Here is a 24,954-nt window from a genome sequence, read left to right on the forward strand (position 1 = left end):
CATAGAAAAGATGAAGAAGCTTTCTGGAAGGGAGCGGTCAAGCAGAGAAGAACGGTGCTTAGCATGACATATACTCTTAATAAGGAATATGCCTGCCTGATCTCCTTCTCGAAATGCAATCGCCTTTGCTGATTCGTGCCAAGGGCGATAAAAATCGCCCGGTTGCAGGAGTGCAAGATCTCTTCGCAAGTTGACTCACTCTGTGCGTGTCTTCTTCGAGAAGCTTAACTTCTCTCCATTAGAATTACCCTCAATTTTTATTTAATTTTATCCCATTAACATTACTTAAAAATATTTTTCCAATTTTTCAATATCTTAAATTCTTTTTCTGTTTAAATACTTAACAAAAATGTGTTATTAGGACTACTCTGCAATTTTTCAATTTTGAAATACATGGTCTATATATAATCTATTACTTAAGGATGAGTATCATAGAAGTTACAAAATCTCAAAGCAAGTCTAATGTCGAGGAATAGCGTTGCTTAACTATTTATTTTTCTAGTCTAACTTTTACTTTCGGTGGTGTAAAATAGGAAAAAAGAACACACCTGTGCGACTGTTCCCATAAGCAGACAAAGAATCTGTAATATTATCGAGATATTGCAACTGTTCCTTCATTGGTAAAACGAAACACCTGTTACATTATATTTGATTTGATGTAAAGAATAGGAATTAAATACAGGCTTGGTTTGACATGTGATTCTATATCTTCTACTTCTTGAAGAATATTGTTGATAACTCAGTATTTCACTTCAGTAGTATTGTAAATGTGCCAAGATTTATAGAATGTTTTATAAAGAATGTGATTCTTCATAGATGACGTTATTTCCAAGGAAATTGAAATACGACTAATAGAATAATATTTATCGACATGCAAGAGTCTCTAGCTAGGTCTCCGACCATATTTCTCATAATTTTTTCTAGAAGGAATAATCAAAAGTATTTTAACTAGTATAATAAATAATAATATGTATGAGAGGTACGTCTTTATAATTAATTCTAAAATAAATTTCTTTAATTTTTGCTTTTGAGAAAGAGAATCAAAAATTTGTCTGATCAGAGATTCATATTTTTATGCAAAAAATATCATACTTTTCATATTTTACATAGACAATTTAAATAATTTCTAAAAGATCGTGGATTACATGGATATGAATTATCTTCAATTCACTCTGTTGATTGATTATTAACACATATTATTGGGTTGGCAACTAAGTGATTGGGGACTTTGTCATTAGATGGTATTGACAAATCCGCAATTTAATTTAATTGCCAACCCAATATACAAGAGTTCCAAAACATCCATAAAGAATGAAATTCTAAAGGTACCCGACACTTTAATCTACTACATAATATTTAAAAACACTTCCAACACCTTAGTACTTTATATATTAATACCAGAACTACTATATTACACTATATACTATAGAAGTATTATATATTTCAAGACACCTCAGATCTTGTAATACAGTATATATCTACGAATACCAAACTACTATACTATACTGTGTATTATAGAAGTCTAATTGCAAAATACTTTAAACTACTTAACACTGGAACTACTATATTATGTCTGTATCATAGAGATACCACTACGTCAAACCACTTACTTCATAATCGAGCAATATCCTTGTGTCAAGGTCACGCATGATGCCCTCTACCCGTTCTCAATTTTCAGCGTCCGGAATCAGAGGAACAGAACGCGGAACGCGAACGAATTCCTGCTAAACGTTGCCATCACCGGCTGCCAGGATGTTCTCTGCCGGTGTCCGTAGCCTGAGACGTCCCGTCATCGACCTTGAAACTTCAGGTCGGAGAACCGAGAGAGGTTTCGCCTTGGGTAATCGGTGCCGCGGACTCGAAAACTAGGCCTGTGCCTGCGGTGACGTCGTCTTCGTTATACGTCCCGATGTTGTATACGGTGAACGAACGGTGACGAGAGGCGTGGAGACGACGAGGACGAAAGAGACGCGAAGCGAGCGTGGAGGAGCAGTGAGGAGAGCAATAAGACAGAACGTGTTGGTGAACGAAGGAGAGAGAGAAAGAGGGAAAGAAAGATATGCACAATGTATACGGAGAAGGAAAGAGAAAGAAAGACAGAGGCGCGTTCGCGGTAACGAAACAAATAGGCCGGCGACTTTCACCGCGTATCCAAGAACGGCAACACGACATACAGCGAACACAGGCTGAGCGCTCTTGGCCCAAACCACTCGAGTATGAGGTATACCCTCGCTCACCAACGTCCTCGAGGGTGGGGGGAATCCTGCTTCGAAGCCGCCAGACACGAGGCATACCCTGAGAGCCAGAGAACGGACCTCGATTCTTTTTCTTTCGCCCGTGTGTCGCACGTGTTGTCTCTATTCTCCGTGGTGGCCCGGCTACGACCTCACTGTGCCTCCATCCTTCATACAGAAAGTGTCTTTTCGTTGATCTCCGTTGTTTTGATATCTCTTTCTTTTTTTGTACAGTATATGGCCAAAAATTGGATAACGTTCGAGTCAGCTTGTCGCGTACCGAAGTGTGTGTCACCTTGCACGCCTTCCTTGTAGCCATCCCTCCTTTGAATAGATAGTAAGTACACAAGCGGTTCGTTATACAGAGCCGGAGGATATTTCATACGAAGCATGCATTCCCGCAGTCGACTCTGAACAGAAAGCATCGAGTAGTGCGGCAGTTTTTGTGCGCCAAGAGAGAAACAAAGTGGTGATCAATCGTTGAAAGAAATGCACGGGTGCGTGTTGTTACGCTGACGATGACACGACGACGACCACCAGATTCGACATGGATCGACCTGCTAGTCTGGCTGCTTTTGATCATCCTGCCTGCTGGAACCGGTACGACTCTTACCTTATGATGCTAGATCGCTGCACGCGCGCGATTCCTTTATCCGCTCGAGCGAACTTGGAGCGACGAAAGTGTACCGAAAGTGAAAATGTGGAGCAATGATGTTCCAATCGAGGAGATTTCATTTTGCTATTTTATAGTTGCGAGAACCAGTGGAGTGTTTCTTGATCTCCGATATCAGGAATGAGTTTGTTTTAAAGTAAGGTATAAATATTGATTCATAGAGGTAGCTGAGAGTTTTGAATTGATTGCTGAAACTGATTCATAATTAAGATTGTCTAAAAATGATATAAATAGTGGGTTTAATGAGATACATAAATGGTTATGGATGATTATGGTAACTTTGAGAATGGAATTTATGGATGAGTATGACTTTGGATAAAGTATCACATGACCGAATAATTTTTAAGGCGTAAGGAATTTCTGGTTTTTAAAGAAAAATGCAAATTGTATATAGTTTTGTAAACAAGTGCCTCCCTTGTGATTTTAATAATTTAGTAATCAAATCACGTTAATTTAGTTAATTTGAGTACTGTGTAACAGAAGCCTCAACCAAATTAGATCCGAGTCTTACTTCACCTTGTTAATTCTACTCTTTTTTGTTTCTTAAGGTCATTACAATTTAATTGGCTTATTCCCTCTATGAAAGAGCTTTAAAATTAATTCTACATTCGTTTCTCGATAAATGTACAACTTGGTTGATCATAAATTAAATCTCCTCCTAATCTCTAACGAATAATTTACGTGCATAGTTGACTGACTGATCGATTATCTTTTATCCGTGATACACCTAATCGAACCACTCCACGAGCAATCCTAAAAATGGTCGAGGGAGCCAGATCTTGTTTGAAAAATTTTGTTTCTTTCCTAAAAGATTCCAAAAACGATTCTAAATTAGGAACTTTATAAACAATAACAGGCAAAGACGATTGAACGCCTCCAAAGAATTTTCAATATTTCTAAATAAGTTCATGATTCCAAAAAATGAACTGAACGATCACAAAAATAATCGAAGCAGATCTCGCTTGAAAGATTCTGAATCTTTCCTAAAAAAAAGTTCACGATTTCAATAAATGAACTGAATGATCACGCCCCGAAATATCAAAAAAGTAATCGAAACAGAACTCGCTCGAAATCTGTTTCATTTAGTTTTAAAAAAATATATTCATAATTCCAAGAAACGATCCATAGATGTATAACGCAATGCATGCCTTTGAATTCATCGTACATGATCCGATCCATCTACGAGTAGTTAAAGATTTCCACTTTATTGATGTCTGTTCTTGGACCCTCTCGTGACACTTACTTTTAACATTAGAAAACTTTCATTTCGTCGAAAGAAGACTGCATTTCTCGATGCAATTCGACGCTTTCTTGTTCATTATGATCTTAGAAAATGTTTTCTTGTTGTTTCTTACAGGAGTTGCGCATAGCTATGCGGATAAACAAAGGTACGATGGATGGTACAACAATCTGGCTCATCCTGATTGGGGATCGATCGGCAAGTAGTTCAAATACTATTGCTTCGTTGTCTTGTTACTCTGTTTAAATCTGTTTCTCTGTAAACAAGTTGCATTCACAGTAGAATAGGATCAGATCGTTATTATGCAGTAGGACAGGCTCAAATTAGGGAAAAATTGTCTTTTAGAAGAATATTGTAAGAATACTTTTAAGAAGATATTGATAAAATATTGATAATGGAATATTGAGAAATATTGGTGAACTGCGAGGAAGATAGGAGGTTTGGAATGTAAAGAAACTGCTTTATGATTATATATTGTTTTGTTATAATTAAATGATACAATTTAATATTCGAAAGAAATCGGGGACAGTGAGATGGAACAAATTTTCAGTACTTTTCCCTAGCTTTTCATTAATATTTACCTGTACGTTGTTACATTTGTACGATTATTAAATTTGCATTACAACATGGAAATTGTTATAATTTAAACAGAGAAAGAAGAGAATTGTAGTTGCAAATATTTTTTGTTGACATTGTGATGCGGCTCGAATTGCAATGGCGTGCAAAGCCAATGGCGCGTAGAGTGAAAGGCGAAAAAAGTCGCTATTTTGTTTCAATATAGGCTGGTATAAAATGGCCAGCAAAAACTTTAGCACCGTGAAAGACGTAATCAGCTCTGCCGACAGAAATGTTATGGTTCTTTAAACATGAAAATCGCCGCCCCTCGATTATTATACTAACATTGATGTATTCTATTCAACATGAACGACATTGCTACTAACGATACTTTGAAAATAATACATATCCATTAAAAAGACTAAAATCTACGAGATCATTCTCTTTTTATCTGTCTAGAAAAAGGAATAATTAAGTTACGAATGAATCCTGTCAGCGACATTTGTTTTTTTATACCAACAGAATCTTTCATTTTACGCTTTAAATGTTTGTTACGTTTTTTACGCTAATTTTCTGCCTTGTTTAAATGACACCATATCTTATAAAGTGTTCTTTCCTGCGTGTTAACTATCTATGTACTTCCTTACAGAACGCTAATGATTTAGTCAAACGTATAATGTCGTACGGAGTTCATCGTTTGTGCTAATAGAGTAAGAAAAGAATAACGGAATAGTGGATTTTTGATTCGGTTCTACAGTTCTTTCACAGCATTAAAATAATTAAAATATAAGGTATACGCTTATTTAACTTTCAATAGTTATCGTTAGATCGTAAATAAGTTATACTAGTTTGGATTAAGCTATTTACCTAATAGAGAGTTGAGGAAGCTCAGAGGAAGAAAAATACGCATCGTATTATAAGTTGAGCTGAGAAATTATGAGTTTTAGGAAAGATAATTTCCTCGGGCAACGTTGTAATGAATTCAATTCGTAATCAAAAGTTACTATAAAAATGGCATTTAGTCTTTCAATTTTTAAGTATTTCACTTTAATTATTGTTCTGTGTTTTATGTAAAAGATGCCATTAATAACACTTTGCCTGTGAAATATTCAGTGAAAATACAAATTAAATGATGCAATTGTCCATGGCTATAACTATGATCCATCGATATCGAAGACTTTTTAAATAATCCCAGATAACAGGGGAAATATTATTTCAAAAGAGAAAAGATTTAGCGAAAGTGCTGAACGACGATGCTTTGTAATAAATAATTAGAAAAAGAAAGGAATTGATTATCAGATCATGTCGCTCTTAACACGCTTTGTACATCCGTAGACAGCAGGCTGATACGAAAGATGCCAGCAGCATATTCCGATGGGGTTTACATGTTGGCTGGTCAGGATAGGCCATCTCCGAGGAAGCTCAGTCAGCTTTTCATGCAAGGTGACGATGGTCTGCCATCCGTCAAAAATAGGACAGCATTATTTGCCTTCTTCGGTAAGAACATGTCAACGTTTTTGATCATTTTAAACAGTGCATATTAATTGTCATTTAATTTCACGAAGTGTATTAATCATTGTTCATCGATTGAGGCGAAATAAGTACAGATAAACGTAAAAACTAAATTATAATTAACGTCCAAAAAAAAAAAAAACGCAAAAAAATATTCATTCACCAGAAAATAATTCTATAATAGATTCGATAAAAGGAAACGGTTTATTTATCATTTCACGCTATCTATTCCTCGATCTTCTTTGCCTAATCAAAGAAATTAACAAGAATTTCATCATAGCAGCGAAGTCTGTAGACTAAACAATCCAATAAGATCGTTTTACATTTACTGCATTAGCATCGATGACTCAATCAGGATAAACCTAGACAAATTTACGAGAAAATTATTACATTATTAGCATTCTAACAAAGAACCAAAATTACGGCATTTAAAGTATCTTTTTTCGTTTACCTATTGTGAAAAAAAATTTCAAAGATCTTTATAGAAATTGTAAATTTATTTCTCTTCGATCTCACGAAAATGATCAAATTGCTAGTATTTCGATAAAGAACAAAATGTAAAGTATCTTTCGTTTATCTCTTTCGAAGAGAAATCCCAACAATTTCTAAAGAAATTTTGAATTATTACTCTTTAATTACAAGTATCGGAAAGATCAACACGATTTAATAATAATGTCGTCATACAAGAAAATTGTCACTCGGAGATATTTCGAATGAATCAGGTAATGATAGAATAGCATGTAGAATTACCATGGCTGACGGTGCACGCATTCGAATATCTGTGCACGTTGTTGCGCAAACAGTAAGGTGTCCGGGTGTCGGAATAGAAACGAGTATCACGAGGTGCAGAGAACTTTTTGATCCACTTTTCACGGTAAAATATTCTGTGTAACGTATAATGAAGTGTGGTTCACGTTGAACCGGGAATTATTGAAAATAGGTATTGAATAATTGATTCGTATTTAATTTAGTTTTAAGGATTGTTACAACTAATAAATAAAACTGGCAATTATTTTCATTAAATCAAATTAGAAATTAGAGATGTTTTGGAGAAATGGAGCTTAAATAAAAATTTGTTTCTCCTGTTCCATGCAAATAATGTTATAGACACCATATTTTGGATATTTCGTACAGTTTTGTATATTACGTGCATCCTATACATTTTTTCAAGTTTAATTTTTATCTGAAATGTATACACGTTCGTAGTCTACTAATAAAAGTAGCAATTTTATTAAATTTGAGTTAAATTTTTGCAATATGTGCGAAAAGGTTTCGTTGAATGTTCAATGATACTGTAAAAAATATAAAAATGTATTCGTAAAAGACTTTCGATGATATGAATTTCTGAAATTCATCAAGCACACGTGCATTTAAATTTCCATTTCACTTAGATTTCTCTGTGAAAAATTATATAGCGATATGCGCATGCATCATGTCGTTATTATGTTCATTGTTTCTCTTATCAATTAAGTATCAATTCAGTATGGAACTATTAATGAACAGACAGATTAATAATGGCATACAAGTACCAGACGTTTTTCTTAGAAACTTGCCGCATTATAATTTATCGGCATATGTACTTACATGGAATTATCCTTCAATATATTTACATAATAACCCAAAGCTTAAATACATAGAAGTAGCAAAAATAACAAATTTTTCTATATTTCAGTATCTTATTATGTATATGTACATTTATGAAACCGTAGCGAAAGTAATTTTTCTAAATTAGTTACACGTGTAGAATTATCAGTTACAAATGAAGGAAAAGGATATGTCTAACGATAAAGGAAATTAAGTAAAGTGTATATAGAATACTAAATTAGTACGCAACGAACGTAGTATATATTGCAGAGATGAACCTTGGATAGCCAATTGAATTAAATTAAGAAAATCAGCACTCAAAAGAAACATCCAGGAAAATTTCCAGACGATCCAATGTGTGTTTCATTAAATCAAATTTCGTTACAACAAACACGCTTAAAGAGAAACGATTCCTCAAAAGTTCGAAGAAAAATGAATTGAAGCAAATCGAATTAGGAAATTCAGCATTATAATTAAATTAAATTAAGAAAATTAGAATTCAAAGGGAAGCGAATTTAAGCGAAGAAAACCAGAATTAGTATTATTATATTTCTCTCCGTCCCTTATTTCTTAGCGTAATTAGTCTGATTTCTGTATATCTTATTGTGTACTCGTTTAGTATGTGTTTTCGATTTTCTACTTCTGGTGTTATACAGTTAACATGGTAGGTTCTCTTCTATTTTATATTTCATTCCTTGTCTTATCGTCGTTGTCCAACCTAGTTTGCCAGCTAATCTTACCTATACGATAATTCTTTCTATCGACAATGGTACATTTAATGGTCCTATTGCCGTTATATCCTTAATTCTTTTGTTCGTCTCGCTGTATGTATGAAGTTTGTTGCTCTGTTTCCATCGTCGTATCACAGCTTTTGGAAATATCTTCTATTACGAATCATCGTACATATGTTGCTGTCTTCTATTTCCTGTAACGAGCTGGTATCCAAGTGACTCGATTTCTCTTTTCGTCCGGTGTCTTCTGGTTCGTTATTTTCAATAGAAAACCAGAATTACAAAATGCTTTAGGTTTCCCAATAATTCGATCTGAATTCAATTGATTTAATTCGAATGAAGCAAAGTCGGAATTCTAATTAGATTAAACTTAAAAATTCCAAATCCAAAGCAGTCAATTGGCCAATAATTTGAAGCGAACGTGTTCGGTCTCACGTTCTCAATTTTGTCCCAAAAACCGTTGCTTAAACCGGAATTAACAAACGTCGTGGAACCAGAGCAAAGGAAAGTGCTGTGGATTCTTGAAAGAGGCGAAATGCAAAAATTGGAACACTCCCCTGAATTCCATCCGTGTCGATTGGTATTTGCGGCGAAACTCGACAACGGAAGCGACCAAAGGGGAAAAAGTGATCCTTCGAGAACCGGTTGCGCGTTGCAACCGCTTCCTTGAGAAGTAGAATCTCGATCGCTCTTCATCGAACCTGCGTATGGAACCATTTCAGGGCAACTGGTCACGTCGGAGATAATCATGGCCAGCGAAAGTGGCTGCCCCATAGAGTACCATCGAATCGACGTGGACAAATGCGATCCGGTTTTCGACAAGGAGTGCCAAGGTAACAAGTACATTCCCTTCCGTCGGGCGGATTATGATCGGCAAACCGGACACAGCCCTAATAGTCCACGTGAACAGGTAATTTCTTGCTTTACCCGATTTTATTTATTCACCTGATTTATATATTGATAGATGGGAATATGTGAATGATTTGCGTCGTTGAACTTTGGTTGAACATTGGAAGGCGAGGTTGCCTTGTGGTATTCTTGGGAACGTATAGTATAATATAGAATAAATGTAATGATATTTAACTATATATGATAATTACCAAATATAAGAATACGTTGTGTATTTTGAGGGATTTTCGACTGGTAATATGGAAATAGTTTCGAATTTCAATTTAGGTGGAACGTCTGGATCTAATTTGAATTTGACTTAAATTGTATTTGAATTTAATTTGAACGTAGTAGGATCTGAATTTAATTTAGACTCGAGTTTCGGAAGTTGAATTGTATTCGAAAATTTAAATTTATATTTGAGAAAGTTCGATCGTTTTAATAAAAGTAAAAAAGAAATATTAAAATATCCAGACAGCATATTTTTGATGGATATAAACTTTATTCATAATGATAGAGAAAGTAGTGGTCATTAAGAGCTCCGCAAGTTGTTTCTTGCGCTTCTTTTCAGCGTATCTTATTATTGCGCCACCGGGTAAAGCGTATTGAACATTTTTCACGAGAAACCGTGTCACGTACGAGACACAGAAAACTTGTATACCTACCATAATTTCTCGTTTATTTCATTACTTTTTACGCGTAAATTCATATACGTATATATTAGGTAATTCCATAACTAATGCTATTTTTTCGACGATTAAACTTAAATTAATGGATTTTGTCACGAAAAGGCGTATATAGACGTACCGAAAAATGGCATTATTTATAATTTAATAATATTTAAATATAAAATTTTCGTAAAATATATCATTTCCGAATATAAAGTTTAACGGAAATATGTAATCTTCCAACATATGATTTTCGGGGTTTAGAAATATTAAAAAATTGGTAAAATTTTATAAAATATGTAATTTTCAAATATAAAATATATAATTCCCATATATAAAATATGTCGAAAATAAACATTCGCGTAACATAAAACTTTCGGAGCTTGAAATATAGAACGGATTTCTATTACCAAAGATTATTCAGATATTGGGAAATAAATCGTGAAAAGTAGCTCTGAATACGTGAGGTTGCAGATAAACAAAGTGACGAGTTGGATCGACGGTAGCTTCATTTATTCGAGCAGCGAAGCATGGGCGAACACCATGAGGTCTTTCAAAAACGGCAGCCTCCTTATGGAGCCTACCAGGAAATTTCCTGTGAGGAATACAATGCGTGCTCCACTTTTTAATCATGCTGTTCCACACGTTATGAGAATGCTCAGTCCGGAACGTCTTTATCGTGAGTTCAATATCTTTTATCATTGTACGTGACGATTTCAAAAATTTGTTTCATTCTGACAAATCGTATTCAGTTCTCGGAGATCCACGAACGAATCAGCATCCTCCGTTACTGGCTCTTGGAATATTGTTTTATCGGTGGCATAATGTGATTGCTGCACGAATACAACTGGAGAATCCAAATATGTCTGACGAAGATATTTTTCAGAAGGCGAGACGTGTTGTTATAGGAACGCTTCAGGTTTGTTTATTGTATTTAAATAATTATTAAATTTGTGTGGCCACCTATTTATTATAGATTTATCTAGTTGGATAACTTTGATATAAATCACAAACTGTCGACTGACCTATCGTTTTATTATAGATTATTATTGAAAAATAAGATACATATTTTTCAAACTTTAATATACATACAAATTAGAAATATTATTTTATATAACGATGAATTCATTTACTTAAAGCAACTCGTATCATCTTATATCTGTTGTATTATCTACAATCTAATGGAATTTTCTCATAATTACACGGATTGCTATTCAACATAAATTCATAAAGATGATCAGCATCTCCATATTCGATATACACATTAATTAATTCGATTACATATTAAGTATCTAACTTAATTACAACAAAATACAGATGTAACATATACTTTCTATCCATAAATTGTCACTCCGTTGTCGTCGTTACAAGTAATGCTATATCATTGTCGTGTAATTGTACACCGTTACTGTAACTCGGTATACACGATGTACTAATTTCATACTACTTGAAGAATTAATACGAACTTACCAACTGTAATCCTTTATGAAATCTACGAGTATCGTCTTTATATCGTTTAACCATATTATACTATACTGTTTATTTACTTCATTACTTGTTACTTTTTACGAATATAATAAAATTCGGAAGTAATCCTGTTTTTCTGCAATTCGAATTTGTAGACTAAATAGAGAATTTGTCGCGAACAGATATTAATTTTTTCTTTTTAAATTGCAGAATATCATCTTATACGAATATATTCCAATACTTCTTAATGAAGATCCTCCAACGTATACAGGATACAAGCCAGATTTACATCCTGGAATCAGTCACATATTCCAGAGCGCAGCTTTTCGATATGGACACACGTTGATACCGCCAGGATTATATCGTCGAAATGAAAATTGCGAATATAGAAGAACTAATACCGATCAACCTGCGATTAGACTTTGCTCCACTTGGTGGGACTCCAATGCAAGTGGTGTTTAAAAACAAATAGTTTATATTAGATATAGATTATATTTCTATATATTAATTGTGAATATAATTTCAATTTCCAGTAAATATTCAATAACTTCCAATAATTGATAAATTTATATTTCTAATAATTTCAAATATATTAGGTTTTCCACAACATTTTTTATTTTACATTATTTTACTGAATGATGTCTGATCTATTTTGTTCTACAGTTAGTTCTACGTATCTTTTTATTCTATTTTTTGTTCTACAGTTAGAACAAAACGGATCATACATAATACAACAAAATAATATGAAACAAAAAATGTTGTGCATCTATTATTTCCTTATAAAACGAAAGAAACTTTTGATATAACCTAATATATTCTAGATATCTTCTAATAATTCTAATATTCCAGTTTTTAATATCTTACTTTTACGTTTTAATTAATTTAAATGTAATTCCATTTAACTTAGATAAAGTTATGTTTCTATATTCTTAGGAAGTTTTAACTAACAGCACGATCGAAGAACTCCTCATGGGCATGACATCGCAAATAGCAGAGAAAGAGGATAATCTCCTTGGCACTGACATTAGAAATAATTTATTCGGACCTATGGAATTCTCAAGACGCGATTTAGGTGCTTTGAACATCATGCGAGGAAGGGACAACGGGCTTCCAGATTACAATACAGCCAGGGCACATTTCAAGCTACCTCGTAAGAAAACTTGGAACGAAATCAATCCGGAATTATTCAATAAAAACCCTTCGTTACTGCGTACGTTAGTAGAAATTCATTCAAATAATCTAAACAACGTGGACGTTTACGTTGGTGGAATGTTGGAATCCAGTGCCGGCCCTGGAGAACTCTTTTCAGCTGTAATTAAAGAACAGTTTCTTCGCTTGAGAGATTCTGATAGATTTTGGTTCGAAAATGAAGAAAATGGGTAAGTGGTGATGCTAGCATTGATAGGTATTATATTGAATTTAAAGGTGTAGCATCATACGTGGCATCAAATTTTTAAAATTCAAGAAGTTTAAAAAGTATATAATAAAATTTTGTTCCATTTACAATTTATTGAAGGAAAAAATTAATAGTAGTAAGATAACGATCCCAAATTATTAATTAGTTGCTTATATAAAAATTTCTAAAATAAATTTCAAAAGTAATATTGTGCACTAACATTTATATTATATTTTATTTTTTAGAATCTTCACAAAAAGTGAAATAGCAGATATTCGTCGGGTAACTCTGTGGGACGTAATAGTAAACGCGACAGGAATACCAGCAGACGCCATTCAAAGAAGTGTGTTCAACTGGGAAGAAGGAGATCCATGTCCTCAGCCTTACCAACTCAACTCGACAATGCTGGAACCCTGTGTTCCACTACAACGTTACGACTATTTCGAAGTAATTATTATTCATTATCATTGGTGGAAGAGATAATTAAAGTGTTAATCGATATAACTGCACGTACAACCGTATGCACCCTAAATATAGAAGCATTTTGAATTTCATGTTACAAAAATTAATAACTAAAATCCGCTTTTAAAAGTATGTCTTTTAAAATGAAAGAGTCTTTTATTTTTTGAACCAAAAATGTAATTGAAACACAAGAACTTAAAGAGCGTAGGCGGTGTTGAATGAGCTAAATTAAAATAAGTCAAATGAGTAGGCAGTACTACAAAGAAGAGACAATGCCAAATCGACATCGTATAGTCCTTCTGCTACATATGTATCTCAAATCGCATTTCTTGAAACGATAACCAGTTTAACCAATTTCAAAACCTCACGATATCTCTTCCAGCGGCGGTCTATTATACAACATTACGTAACAAACTATCTTCCTGGAACTTCACGTTTTCCTCATGTTACCCTATATGTACAAACTCTGAAAACTATGTACATCTACTCCATTACAGGGAAGTGAGCTGGTGTACATATACGCCTGTGTTTTTCTCGGTTTCGTTCCGATTCTTTGCGCTGGCGCCGGTTATGGTCTGGTCAAGCTGCAAAACCGACGAAGAAGACGTCTAAAAATTCTCCAAGAAGCGATACAAAAAAGGAAAGATGGCAAAATCTGTGTGGACAAAATGATCGTACGAGAGTGGTTACACGCGAACCATCGTCGTCTGGTCAAGGTGAAATTCGGGCCGGAAGCGGCTCTGCACATCGTCGATCGCAAGGGAGAGAAACTCCGCACATTCGATTTCTGCGACGTGAACACGGTCACGATAGAAGAATCGCAGGTGATTGCAGCAAACTTTTACGTTTTACTTTTGGAAGGAGAATCCAATCAAGAAATCTTGGCTGAAACTTCGTAATTGTGTAATATTGTATAGAGTTTTACAAAGGGAACAGGTGAATTAAACACATGAAAATTTGTAGAGACTGGTTCTCTGGTTTGGCTCACCGATTTCAACGGGCCGAGTTGATATGCGAAACCCATGTAATTCCACGCTTTCGTGCGTTTAAAAATGTTTCTTGCTTCATAAGATGGAATTACGCTGGTTATTGTTAGTATGATTAGGGCAATGTCTTACTGTAGTATAGTGTCATTACCGTGATTCATTAATGAATTAGATTGCTAAATTTTTTAAAATAATTAATATAAGAAGAATGTAGTTGACTGAAGAATTCAAATATTGTATAGTAGAAAGTACGTTTATTCAGGAATTAATCATTTTTCTACAATATAGTATTTTACAAAACTTAAATATCACGAGAGTAATCAATTTATTATGTTGAGTTTCAGTCAACATGTTGATATTCAAGTAGTTATTAATAAAATATTTGTAAATTCTATTTATTTTTCTACACTTTCCAAGTTATGCATAAAATATGTTTCATTAAAAATAATTTTACTAACAATGGTCTAGCGTGCTTGAAATAGAGAGCATTCTATATATTATTATTACGTAGAATCAAGGGATTCTCCTTCTTATCATTTTCTTTTCGTTAGGCAAACAAAAATTAATGTTAAAAATGTTCTTAACATTTTGCGTTCTTCGCACAATCTTCTGTACAAGATATTAATTGATATTTATTTAGGAAAACGAGAATGGTCATCGTAAGGCGTTGGTTCTATTGCGGATACCGCGAGACTACGACCTTGTCCTTGAACTGGATTCGCTGGCCTCGCGTAGAAAGTTCATTGCGAAATTGGAGGCATTTCTGGCGTCCCATAAGAAGCACTTCACTCTGTCCCAAGTAAGCAGGGACATTATGCTTGCAAAAGCGGAAACGAAGGAACGCCGCCAAAAGAAACTCGAGCAGGTACTTTTTTTGTATTCTTAGTTCAAATCGACTCCTATTTCGCCTTTTAAAGCTTTCAACGTATCACTTCCCGCTTTGTAAACTATGTAAGGCTAGTTTTTCCCTTTTCTGACAGTTCTTTAGGGAAGCTTACGCCCTGACGTTCGGTTTACGACCTGGTGAAAGGCGACGACGATCCGAAGATAGCGACAGCGGTGAGGTCGTTACCGTGATGAGGACGTCGCTTTCTAAAAGCGAATTTGCGAGCGCGCTTGGAATGCGTGCAGACGCTGTATTCGTAAAGAAAATGTTTAATATAGTCGATAAAGACAGGGACGGTCGTATCTCGTTTCAGGTAAAAGGTGTTGAATTTTAGAAGTGGAATTTTTAAGTTTCGCACCTTTGTACGACATATTTGTGCGACATATTTTGTATGTATTTTAAGTTACAGTTTCTTTGACTAATTAGCGCTTTCGGTTGATAAATTTCTCATTTTCGTTTAAGGAAAACATAATGTTATTAAATTATACCAATTGTTTAATTAAAATTTAGATTAAAAAGTTTTAGCTTAGACTTGTATTCAAGATTAAGCGTTAAAGATTAAAAATAGTATATTAATTAGTTAAAAAGCAATAACCAAAAGCTAAGAATTCATCTATTTTAATAATATATCAAGGAACTAAAACATATATATCCATTTTAGGAATTTTTGGACACTGTTTTATTATTTTCACGCGGGAAAACCGAGGACAAATTAAGAATAATCTTTGACATGTGTGACAAAGACAGTAACGGAGTCATTGACAAAGAAGAGTTATCAGAAATGCTCAGATCTTTGGTAGAAATTGCACGCACAACTAGTCTATCAGACGATCATGTTACAGAATTAATCGATGGAATGTTTCAAGTAAACTTTCAGCTCCAAAATGTCTATCGTTAAAGTATCCGTATCCGGAACATCGATTGCATCTCCAATATGGTTTCTTTCAGGATGCCGGACTCGAGAGAAAGGATTACCTCACGTACAACGATTTCAAGCTGATGATGAAAGAGTATAAAGGCGATTTCGTTGCGATCGGTCTCGATTGCAAAGGCGCGAAGCAGAATTTCCTCGACACATCGACGAATGTAGCTCGTATGACAAGTTTCCATATAGATCAGCTTCCACCAGAGGATTCGAAAACCTGGGCTAAAAAACAGTGGGACGCTGTTTCGACATTTCTCGAGGAAAATCGCCAAAATATTTTCTATTTATTTGTTTTCTATGTCACAACCATCGCTCTATTCGTCGAAAGATTCATTTGTAAGTTCCTTTTTGGTTATTTTAAACCTAGGACTACCAAATCTGTCCAAACATGTAATAAGTTCTTTTTTTAACTTGCACTTTTCTTTGCAATTGAACAGCTTTCTGAAAAAAGGAACTATAATAAATACATGCATAGGTACTGAATATATTTTCTAGGGAAATAATTGAATCGTTCTAAATTTTAGACTATTCCTTTATGGCTGAACACACGGATTTGAGACATATTATGGGAGTCGGAATCGCCATAACTAGAGGATCTGCAGCAGCCTTGTCTTTTTGTTACTGCCTACTCCTTCTAACGATGTCACGCAATCTTTTGACTAAGCTGAAAGAATTTTCTATTCAACAATACATTCCTCTTGATTCTCATATACAATTTCATAAAATTGCTGCGTGCACTGCGTTATTTTTCTCCGTTTTGCACACAGTGGGACACATGGTGAACTTTTATCATATCTCGACTCAACCATTAGCTCATCTTCGATGTTTGACCAGCGAACTTAGTTTCCCAAGCGATGCTCGATTGACAATATCGTTTTGGCTTTTTAGAACAGTAACAGGTAGATATTTAGCTTAATTTTTATTTACTACAAATTACTTAATAATCATATAAATGTTTTAAGTAACACTAAATTATTTTTACAGGTTTAACTGGGATCTTGCTATTCGTTGTAATGACGATCATTTTTGTCTTTGCTCACCCAACTATTCGTCAAAAAGCATATAAATTTTTCTGGTCCACGCATAGCTTATACGTAGTTCTATATGCATTGTGTTTGATACACGGTTTGGCTCGTTTGACTGGCTCTCCGCGATTTTGGATTTTCTTTGTTGGCCCTGCCATTATTTATTCTCTAGACAAGGTAAATTGAGTGATTATTCTATTGTATTTTATTGACTCTATTATTCAGATTTATAATTTTATCATCTAATTTTTCTATTAACTAGCTGTGCTTTGTGATAATTTATTTTTCAATTTTCATACATAATAATTACTGCTATTAATTATTATATTATTATCTTATATTTTTTAAATTAATAAATTCCTTATTAATTATTACACTATTATTTTTAAGATGGTGAGTCTCCGTACCAAATGCATGGCACTGGACATCATCGAAACGGAACTGCTACCTTCAGACGTGATTAAAATCAAATTCTACAGGCCACCAAATTTGAAATATTTATCCGGTCAATGGGTTCGTCTTTCTTGTACCGCATTTAGGTCGAACGAATTTCATTCGTTCACCTTGACTTCTGCGCCACACGAGAACTTTCTCTCGTGTCACATTAAGGCGCAGGGACCGTGGACTTGGAAATTGCGCAATTACTTCGATCCCTGTAATTATAACCCGGAAGACGAGCACCCGAAAATAAGAATAGAAGGACCGTTCGGTGGTGGCAATCAAGATTGGTACAAGTTCGAGGTCGCTGTGATGGTTGGCGGTGGCATTGGTGTCACTCCCTACGCCTCCATGTTGAACGATCTCGTGTTTGGAACTTCTACCAATAGATACTCTGGAGTTGCCTGTAAGAAGGTAATTATAACTGAATTTTATCGTATTCAGATAAAAAAAATGATATTTTTGCATAATATAAATATTTAATAATGTTTATGTTATTATATTTTATTAAATTTAGGTTTATTTCCTTTGGATTTGCCCTTCTCATAAACATTTCGAATGGTTCATCGATGTACTAAGAGATGTCGAGAGGAAGGATGTTACGGACGTGTTAGAAATTCACATATTTATTACGCAATTTTTCCACAAATTCGATTTACGCACAACCATGTTGGTAGGTTATTGCAAAGTTATAATTTGGGAAATTCCATTTTTATTATATGAACACGAATTGAATTAAATTTCTTTGTTACAGTATATTTGTGAGAACCATTTCCAAAGGCTATCCAAGAAAAGTATATTCACTGGGTTAAAAGCGATAAATCATTTTGGTAGACCCGATATGACGTCGTTTCTAAAATTTGTTCAGAAAAAGCATAGCTACGTAAGTGTTAGAATTACTTTCGCTTAATTAATACACATTGGAATATTTAATCTTAAAATTAAATAAATTATCACGAATTAAAATGAAACGTTATGAATATTATTTAAAAAATTGAATATACTAATCTAAATGTTTGTTTTAATTAAAATGTTGCCGTAGGTTAGTAAGATAGGAGTATTTAGCTGCGGTCCGCGTCCTCTGACGAAGAGTGTGATGTCATCCTGCGACGAAGTGAATAAAGGTCGACGCCTGCCGTACTTCATTCACCACTTCGAAAACTTCGGCTAGTCTAGTTGATATCATTTCAAGAAAAGAGTAGAAGAAGAAAAACGATGGACTCTATCGTGAATCTCGTGCAATTCTATCGAGTGTACATATTTATGCGCGTACGCGCATGCCTTATTTATATAACAAATATTATATTTCTTATTTATGATTACAAAAGAATGAAAGAATATTTGTTTCTTCAATTTACTTATGATAAAGTCAGTATTATTAATGTCAGCCCTATTGCGTGATATGACATTGATAAACAGGACTGATCAAACTGAGTGAGAAGATTTTCAAGCTCATTATCCTGGAACTCCTACATATCTCTTTAAATTAAATATCTTCTTAACCGCTTAAGGATTGAATTTTTATTTAAATTGTATCGAAAATCTGTATCTCTTCTTCTGTTAATTCATTTTATTAAATATAATTTGAATTACGAAATGATTCTAAATTTAAGAAAATTTTCCTTCTGGAAATGTCAAAAGGTTCAGTGAAAATGTATCACCTATGTTAATTTCTCAATTAATTATTAGGTAATTGGTTAATTAATTTAAAGAGACATCCGATGGTAATTAAGTAAATAAAAGAGTTAATTTAGCTTATGTCCTTAAGCGGTCAAACAATTAAGTTTATCAAAAAAAGTAGAAAAGCATATTTCACTGTAGTTACTGTTTATTCCCTTCCTTTCTCCATAGGAGTTCTAGGGCTAAACTTACAGTTTTAAATGAACAAAAACTTCTGTTAAAACATATTGAGGAATTTGTTAACACTAAAAGATTATGTAGCATTTATAATCAGGTATTGATAGGTCTACGTGAAGACGATGGAAACGGATAAGACCAGTTGTTCTTTGATGAGTCTTCATTAGAGTCATGATGAAATTCTGAAGGCTCGTGTGACGTATATCCTCGATTTATCACACCTTGTGTCTCTTCCTTGATATCGTGTCTATTTTGTAGCTTGGAAGACAATTGACTGAAAGGATAAAAATTCCAGATCTATGTAATAAGTTCTAAATCGCCATACTCAAGCCTGCTGCTGATTAATCCAACATATCATATAATTAAGCAAACATGAATTAAAATAGAACCTTATTATACGATCACCAAATGAATCCTCGATTTTAGGTAATCTTCGCCTGACGTTCCTCGTATCGAAACTTTCTTCTATGATAACATGTCTGTCGTACGGCGTATCGTAATCAACTTCCAATATCGTAGAGAACTGATGAGGAAAAATCATTTCTATCGCCGTAATCACCACTCCAGTGAACATACATCCGATACCTAGAAGAATTCACTTCCTGAGGATCCAATTTTTCCTTGTTCATCAATCATGTATTCTATCATACATTCAATTCAAACAACATTTCATTTTCAGGCATTTAGATATAAAACCGTAGATCTTCTTAACTTAGATTTTAGACTTTAGGCTTTAGAGCTGAAGACAAAAATACTAACCAGCTAACAATACAAGCCAATAATTCCATCCCAAATTAAAAGCAAGAATGGAACCATCGATATGTGCAATGAGAGGCTCGCAAGGTAAAAGTGCCCAGTAGATTAAATTGGTCAGAAGCATACATATCCCGGTGAAGATCATGCCGTAAGCGCCATACCGTGGCACTATTATTAATAACAGGTTCATCATGGCCCAAGAAGTAAAGGACGTCCTAGAAAGAAGCAATTAGTCAACGTATAAATAAAAACGAAAGATACAGTCAGGACAGAAGAATGAATTAAGAGTGACTCAATGGCAAAGGTATTTTCTCGAGGCATACCAGAGCATTAGCGACGCGTAATAGCCAGCCTGTCGATATTTGCTTCCCCAGGAAAAGCCTTCTTGATGAAGGCTGAAGTATTCGGCTAGAGAAACTATAGGAAACGGTGCACCCTGGTTCAATGCTTGCTTAAAGGCACTCGTCATCTCTCCTGTACTCCTCCACCAGAATCTTTCGTTATACTCCACGTCGTCCATTGGATTTTCGCTACTTGGTAGCACTTTATGTGGAAATTATTAAAATAATGAAAAGAGAATAACTGAAATATTAAATAGCGTTATATAAGAGCATTAATTTAAGATGCATCAAATTGTATTTGAACCCATTTTCTAACAGCTGAAGCAAGTCATTTGTAATACTGTTTCATAATTGAGAAAGTGACCTCGAGCAGACAATTGATTTTGGACGCACAATAGGCGACTGGCGGCAGGTTTATTATAGCAACTTACGCCTGTAGGTGATGTTTATATGCATCAGACCGATATATCCTCCGATTTCCGCAGCAGTTTTCTGTCTCGAGAATGCGCTGTATGTGCTAACAATGGTCGCGGAACTGGTGTGCCAGGATGATCCATATTGAGCGACTGTAATCATATAAAAGGAATCGCATACATAGATATACATATAGTTCAATGGAAAAAAGTCAGTTAATTGCGAGCAAAGTGGACTACACAAACCTTGGATCGACGCTCCAACGAAAAGGCTCAATGTCACCGTGAGAAACGTGCTAATACGCTGTCAACCATAAAAATTTGTAATTATAGCAGTAACCAAATAACTAAAAATTATACTCATAATTATATCATTAACTAGAGAATTAAACTTTAAATTAGGGCTAAAATGGGATTAAACTTCAAATTTGGGATGAATAAGGGGTAAAAGGAAGAAGGAAGTACTGACCTCCTTTCGTATTCCAGGAAATATGACAAGGAACGCGGTAAAGATGGTGCCGAATATAACAAACACAATCACTAGAGGAACATCTCCCGTGACAGGCGTACGATTACTATAGCTATACAACGTGGGTCCTCCGTCTATACGGAAAGCGTCGAACCATCCCTTCATCCTTTTAATCGAATCTTCGAGTTCCCTTCGACCTTCAGGGAACCGGCCAGTTCCGGTTCTCCTTGCAGACCACTTGGCATCAGTGGCTTTCCCTGAGCATCCATCGAGTATAAATGTAACAGAGAGCAAATCACGGTGAATTTTATCCTTCTGCGCTCTTTATTTTCAAATCAAACGTCTCTATTCTTGAAAAATCTCTTATATTCGAGTTTCTCTTCGGAAAATTTCTTAAAGTATGAAACAATCACGTGTGACTTCTCGTCTCAAATTTTTCTGACAGATTTTCTTAAAACACACAAAATCCTTTCTTTCAGTTCAAACCAAAGCGAAATTAGGATCACAGTATAAGTAATAGGAAACAGTATAAAGTCAAAGTTTCTAAGAATTTGTGTACCTTAGGTCGCCACGCTCTGGCTACCAGCACCCAAGGACGATTATTGTGAAAGAACGATGCACGATACGGGCACCTGCACTGCGAACATGGAAGGTTCGAAGGCAGCTCGAACACTAAGAGCCACAGTAGGTTAACGGGTCTTCGAAAGCGATCTCCAGGCATGGAGTAGAGGGGACTGAGAGTCTTAATGCGTTTAAGAGGGGAGCATGAAAGAGAAAAAACGGACCAGGTGGGGCTGGCTAACTCTCGAAGGAGTCAGCCACCACCTAGTCCAAATAGAGGAGGCGAAGAGAGACAAAAGGTGTTCTCGATCAGCTGAGCCAGGAAAACGCGGCTCAGAGCGAGAGGTGCGTGTCTGGCGCGTTTTATTTCGGCGGATCGGCGATCGATGATCCCGGATGACGACACGAGACGTGACACGTGAGCGTGGATCGCGTGGCATGCTTGATGGCACGCGGGCGACTTCGACGCCTGCACAGACGATGACGCTTGCACCTCGATTCCCGGGGAATTTTTTTCGTGCTTCGTCACACGTACACCTGAAATAAATTCTGGTTAAGAAGAAGAATATTTAAATGAATTTATTCGGAGATGTGAATATAATGGATTATGTAATGGATTGCATGGTTGTTTATCTAAGGTATGATTGTTTATTATTAAGAATAACGTTAAAAATGTATTACTACTTTGTGTTTCGTCACATGTATGCTTAAAATAAGTTCTGATTAGGAAGAGGAATATCTAAGTGGACTTGAAGATGAGACTATAATGGATAATGTAATGGATTGCATGGTTGTTCGTTTAACGTATGAGTATTTATCATCAACAATAATACTAAAAATTTATTATTATTTCGTGTTTCGTCACATGTACGCTTAAAATAAGTTCTGGTTAAAAAGAGGAGTATTTGAGTGGATTTACTTGGAGACGTATCATTAGTTGATGCATTGGATTTTTAGGTTGTTAATTTAAAGAGAATATATGTTTATTAATTGATCATAATCTTACTATCAATGATAATATTAAAAATTTGTTATTACATGTTATGACTAATCAAAACATGAACATGGTTTTCTTGTAGAAGTTTAAATGTAGAAAAAGTGCCATCAAAGTTACTGGAAATAAATTTTGTATCTCTGTAGAGAATTAAAGATGTAATCTATTCTCCTTAAACAATTTTTTAATGCATAAATGTAAAAGAAACGTCTAAAAGAAAATATAATAGCATTATTCCACAAATTTTTGAAAGTTCTTATAAACCTGGAATAATGAGACAAGCGAGTAGGAAAGTAATATTAAAAGCCAAAGAACAAAAACAGCGATAAGACATGCAACAGTTAATCGAGTTTCTGGGGTAGTTGAGAATGTGTAATGATGTTGCTAGATGATCTGCATGAGACTATGATGATTAAACAGAAATAAAGCAACGTGGATTTAGTCTCATCCTGCACGTCAATTAAGTAACGTTCATGCTTCAAGTTCAATTAGTTCAGGAGGAAAGAGGCACTCTAATTACTTTATAATTATAAAAAATGAAGATAAACGGTGTCATATACATAAATATATATGTAACTGGATTTCAGGTGCAATTAAAGCTAAGAATCAGCATCGTAGACGTCCAACTAGCAGCATTTAACTATTAAAGGAGACTACATTCCAAAACTACATACTCATTATCCAACGGAAGGTCAGTATCATTCACTTCATCAAACTCGTTCAAACCCACTATCCTTCGTCTTATATCTTCCACTAATTTATGTTCTATTTCAGGCTCATTCTTATTATCCTGAAATTATAATAGATAGCGCTTGTTAAAGTAATAATATGGAACGTTTAATAAAATTCGTAAGCAATTACGGTAGTGTCTATTTATGATTTTTACGTAATTAGTTAGAACTTTACTTATTTGTCTACACTATATTATTAGTTAGTATATATTATTCTCTTTATTTATTACTTCTTCTGGTTTACTAATTCTTTAGAAATATGTTGCATTATGTCTTCTTTATTCAGATACATAATTAATAACAGCTTAAAAAACAATGATTTATATTGGTAAATTTATTTATCACAAGAACATGGCATAGATAATCCTAAATTTCAAGGTATATATTAAAAATAACATCTGTAATCGTCATCTTTCTTTGTACTTTATTTGTAAAAGTAATTACTTTCCATGGCTACGTACGAGACTTTTAAGCGACTTAACTCATAAAACAAAGATCTCTCCTACAATCTGAAAACTATTCTATCCTAACAGGTACTGTCATGGAATAAAATTTCACCCCATACGAATTTCATTTTAATCTGATCGTCGCGCAATGGTACATCATAATATTGCAAACAATATCTTTTTGCTTCTCATCTAATACTAATATTCTAATTCACGTTTTACATTTTTATCTAATAGTAATAGAACCTGTATTCGCTCAACATCATTGATTTTTCTAAACTAAAAAGAATAATCTTACACGAAACAACACCCATGACACAATTAATTTAATTAACTGTAATTTCGTTTAACGACAGCTTTTAAGCATTAAAAAGCCACATATCTATAACAACAACGAAAAGCCTAAATCCAACACACTAACCGATCACCAGAGTAATATTTCTAATCGAGCCATAGAAACTCGTCAACGCGGACAAGCTCTCGAACCGAACTCTCACCTGACTCACATCCTCCGCTCCGCAATAAAAGCAACCCACAGAATACTGGTCAACGGAGTTACTGGAACGTAAAATCCCGGATACGAGCTACCGTTTTTCATTCATACGGCCACGGCCAGGTGTCCACTCGACTGGTACTCGCACACGTAGCTTGATTATCACGCGCGACGTTCGTTTAGAAGCAAAGAGGAGGATCCTCTAGTCTGTGCCAAGAAGGTG

The 24,954-nt window shown here is 34.7% G+C and overlaps 2 protein-coding genes across 8 annotated transcripts; one reads left to right on the forward strand and one right to left on the reverse strand.

Moving 5' to 3' along the window:
- The first annotated feature begins 34 nt into the window (after nucleotides 1-34).
- On the forward strand, nucleotides 35-19,010 carry LOC126865131 (dual oxidase). Of its 6 annotated transcripts, none has more exons than XM_050617278.1 (22): nucleotides 35-202; nucleotides 362-2,571; nucleotides 2,639-2,834; nucleotides 4,265-4,349; nucleotides 6,042-6,199; nucleotides 9,252-9,439; nucleotides 10,560-10,764; nucleotides 10,838-11,004; nucleotides 11,763-12,003; nucleotides 12,490-12,931; nucleotides 13,194-13,395; nucleotides 13,908-14,234; nucleotides 15,037-15,261; nucleotides 15,377-15,595; nucleotides 15,944-16,147; nucleotides 16,231-16,543; nucleotides 16,732-17,106; nucleotides 17,192-17,409; nucleotides 17,623-18,084; nucleotides 18,188-18,343; nucleotides 18,425-18,553; nucleotides 18,713-19,010. In XM_050617278.1, exons 3-22 carry the CDS (start codon nucleotides 2,753-2,755, stop codon nucleotides 18,839-18,841), a joined length of 4,527 nt encoding a protein of 1,508 aa, XP_050473235.1. In that variant the 5' UTR covers nucleotides 35-202; nucleotides 362-2,571; nucleotides 2,639-2,752; the 3' UTR covers nucleotides 18,842-19,010. The 6 variants fall into 6 exon arrangements, with proteins under 6 accessions (XP_050473235.1, XP_050473237.1, XP_050473238.1 ...); XM_050617280.1 differs by having other exon boundaries at nucleotides 1,679-2,571; XM_050617281.1 differs by lacking the exon at nucleotides 2,639-2,834 and having other exon boundaries at nucleotides 35-2,571.
- A 470-nt stretch (nucleotides 19,011-19,480) lies between these two features.
- On the reverse strand, nucleotides 19,481-24,878 carry LOC126865151 (dual oxidase maturation factor 1). 2 transcript variants are annotated; one of them, XM_050617330.1, is made up of 10 exons: nucleotides 24,736-24,878; nucleotides 23,736-23,851; nucleotides 22,066-22,604; nucleotides 21,507-21,763; nucleotides 21,284-21,341; nucleotides 21,056-21,190; nucleotides 20,607-20,826; nucleotides 20,287-20,498; nucleotides 19,917-20,112; nucleotides 19,481-19,801 (listed from the first exon to the last, which is right to left on the reverse strand). In XM_050617330.1, the coding sequence occupies exons 4-10, from the start codon at nucleotides 21,669-21,671 to the stop codon at nucleotides 19,621-19,623; spliced, it is 1,167 nt and encodes a 388-aa protein (XP_050473287.1). In that variant the 5' UTR covers nucleotides 21,672-21,763; nucleotides 22,066-22,604; nucleotides 23,736-23,851; nucleotides 24,736-24,878; the 3' UTR covers nucleotides 19,481-19,620. The 2 variants fall into 2 exon arrangements, with proteins under 2 accessions (XP_050473287.1, XP_050473288.1); XM_050617331.1 differs by lacking the exon at nucleotides 23,736-23,851 and having other exon boundaries at nucleotides 24,736-24,873.
- Nucleotides 24,879-24,954: the final 76 nt, after the last annotated feature.

This window comes from Bombus huntii, chromosome 4 (assembly GCF_024542735.1).
Source record: "Bombus huntii isolate Logan2020A chromosome 4, iyBomHunt1.1, whole genome shotgun sequence".
Taxonomy (NCBI): domain Eukaryota; kingdom Metazoa; phylum Arthropoda; class Insecta; order Hymenoptera; family Apidae; genus Bombus; species Bombus huntii.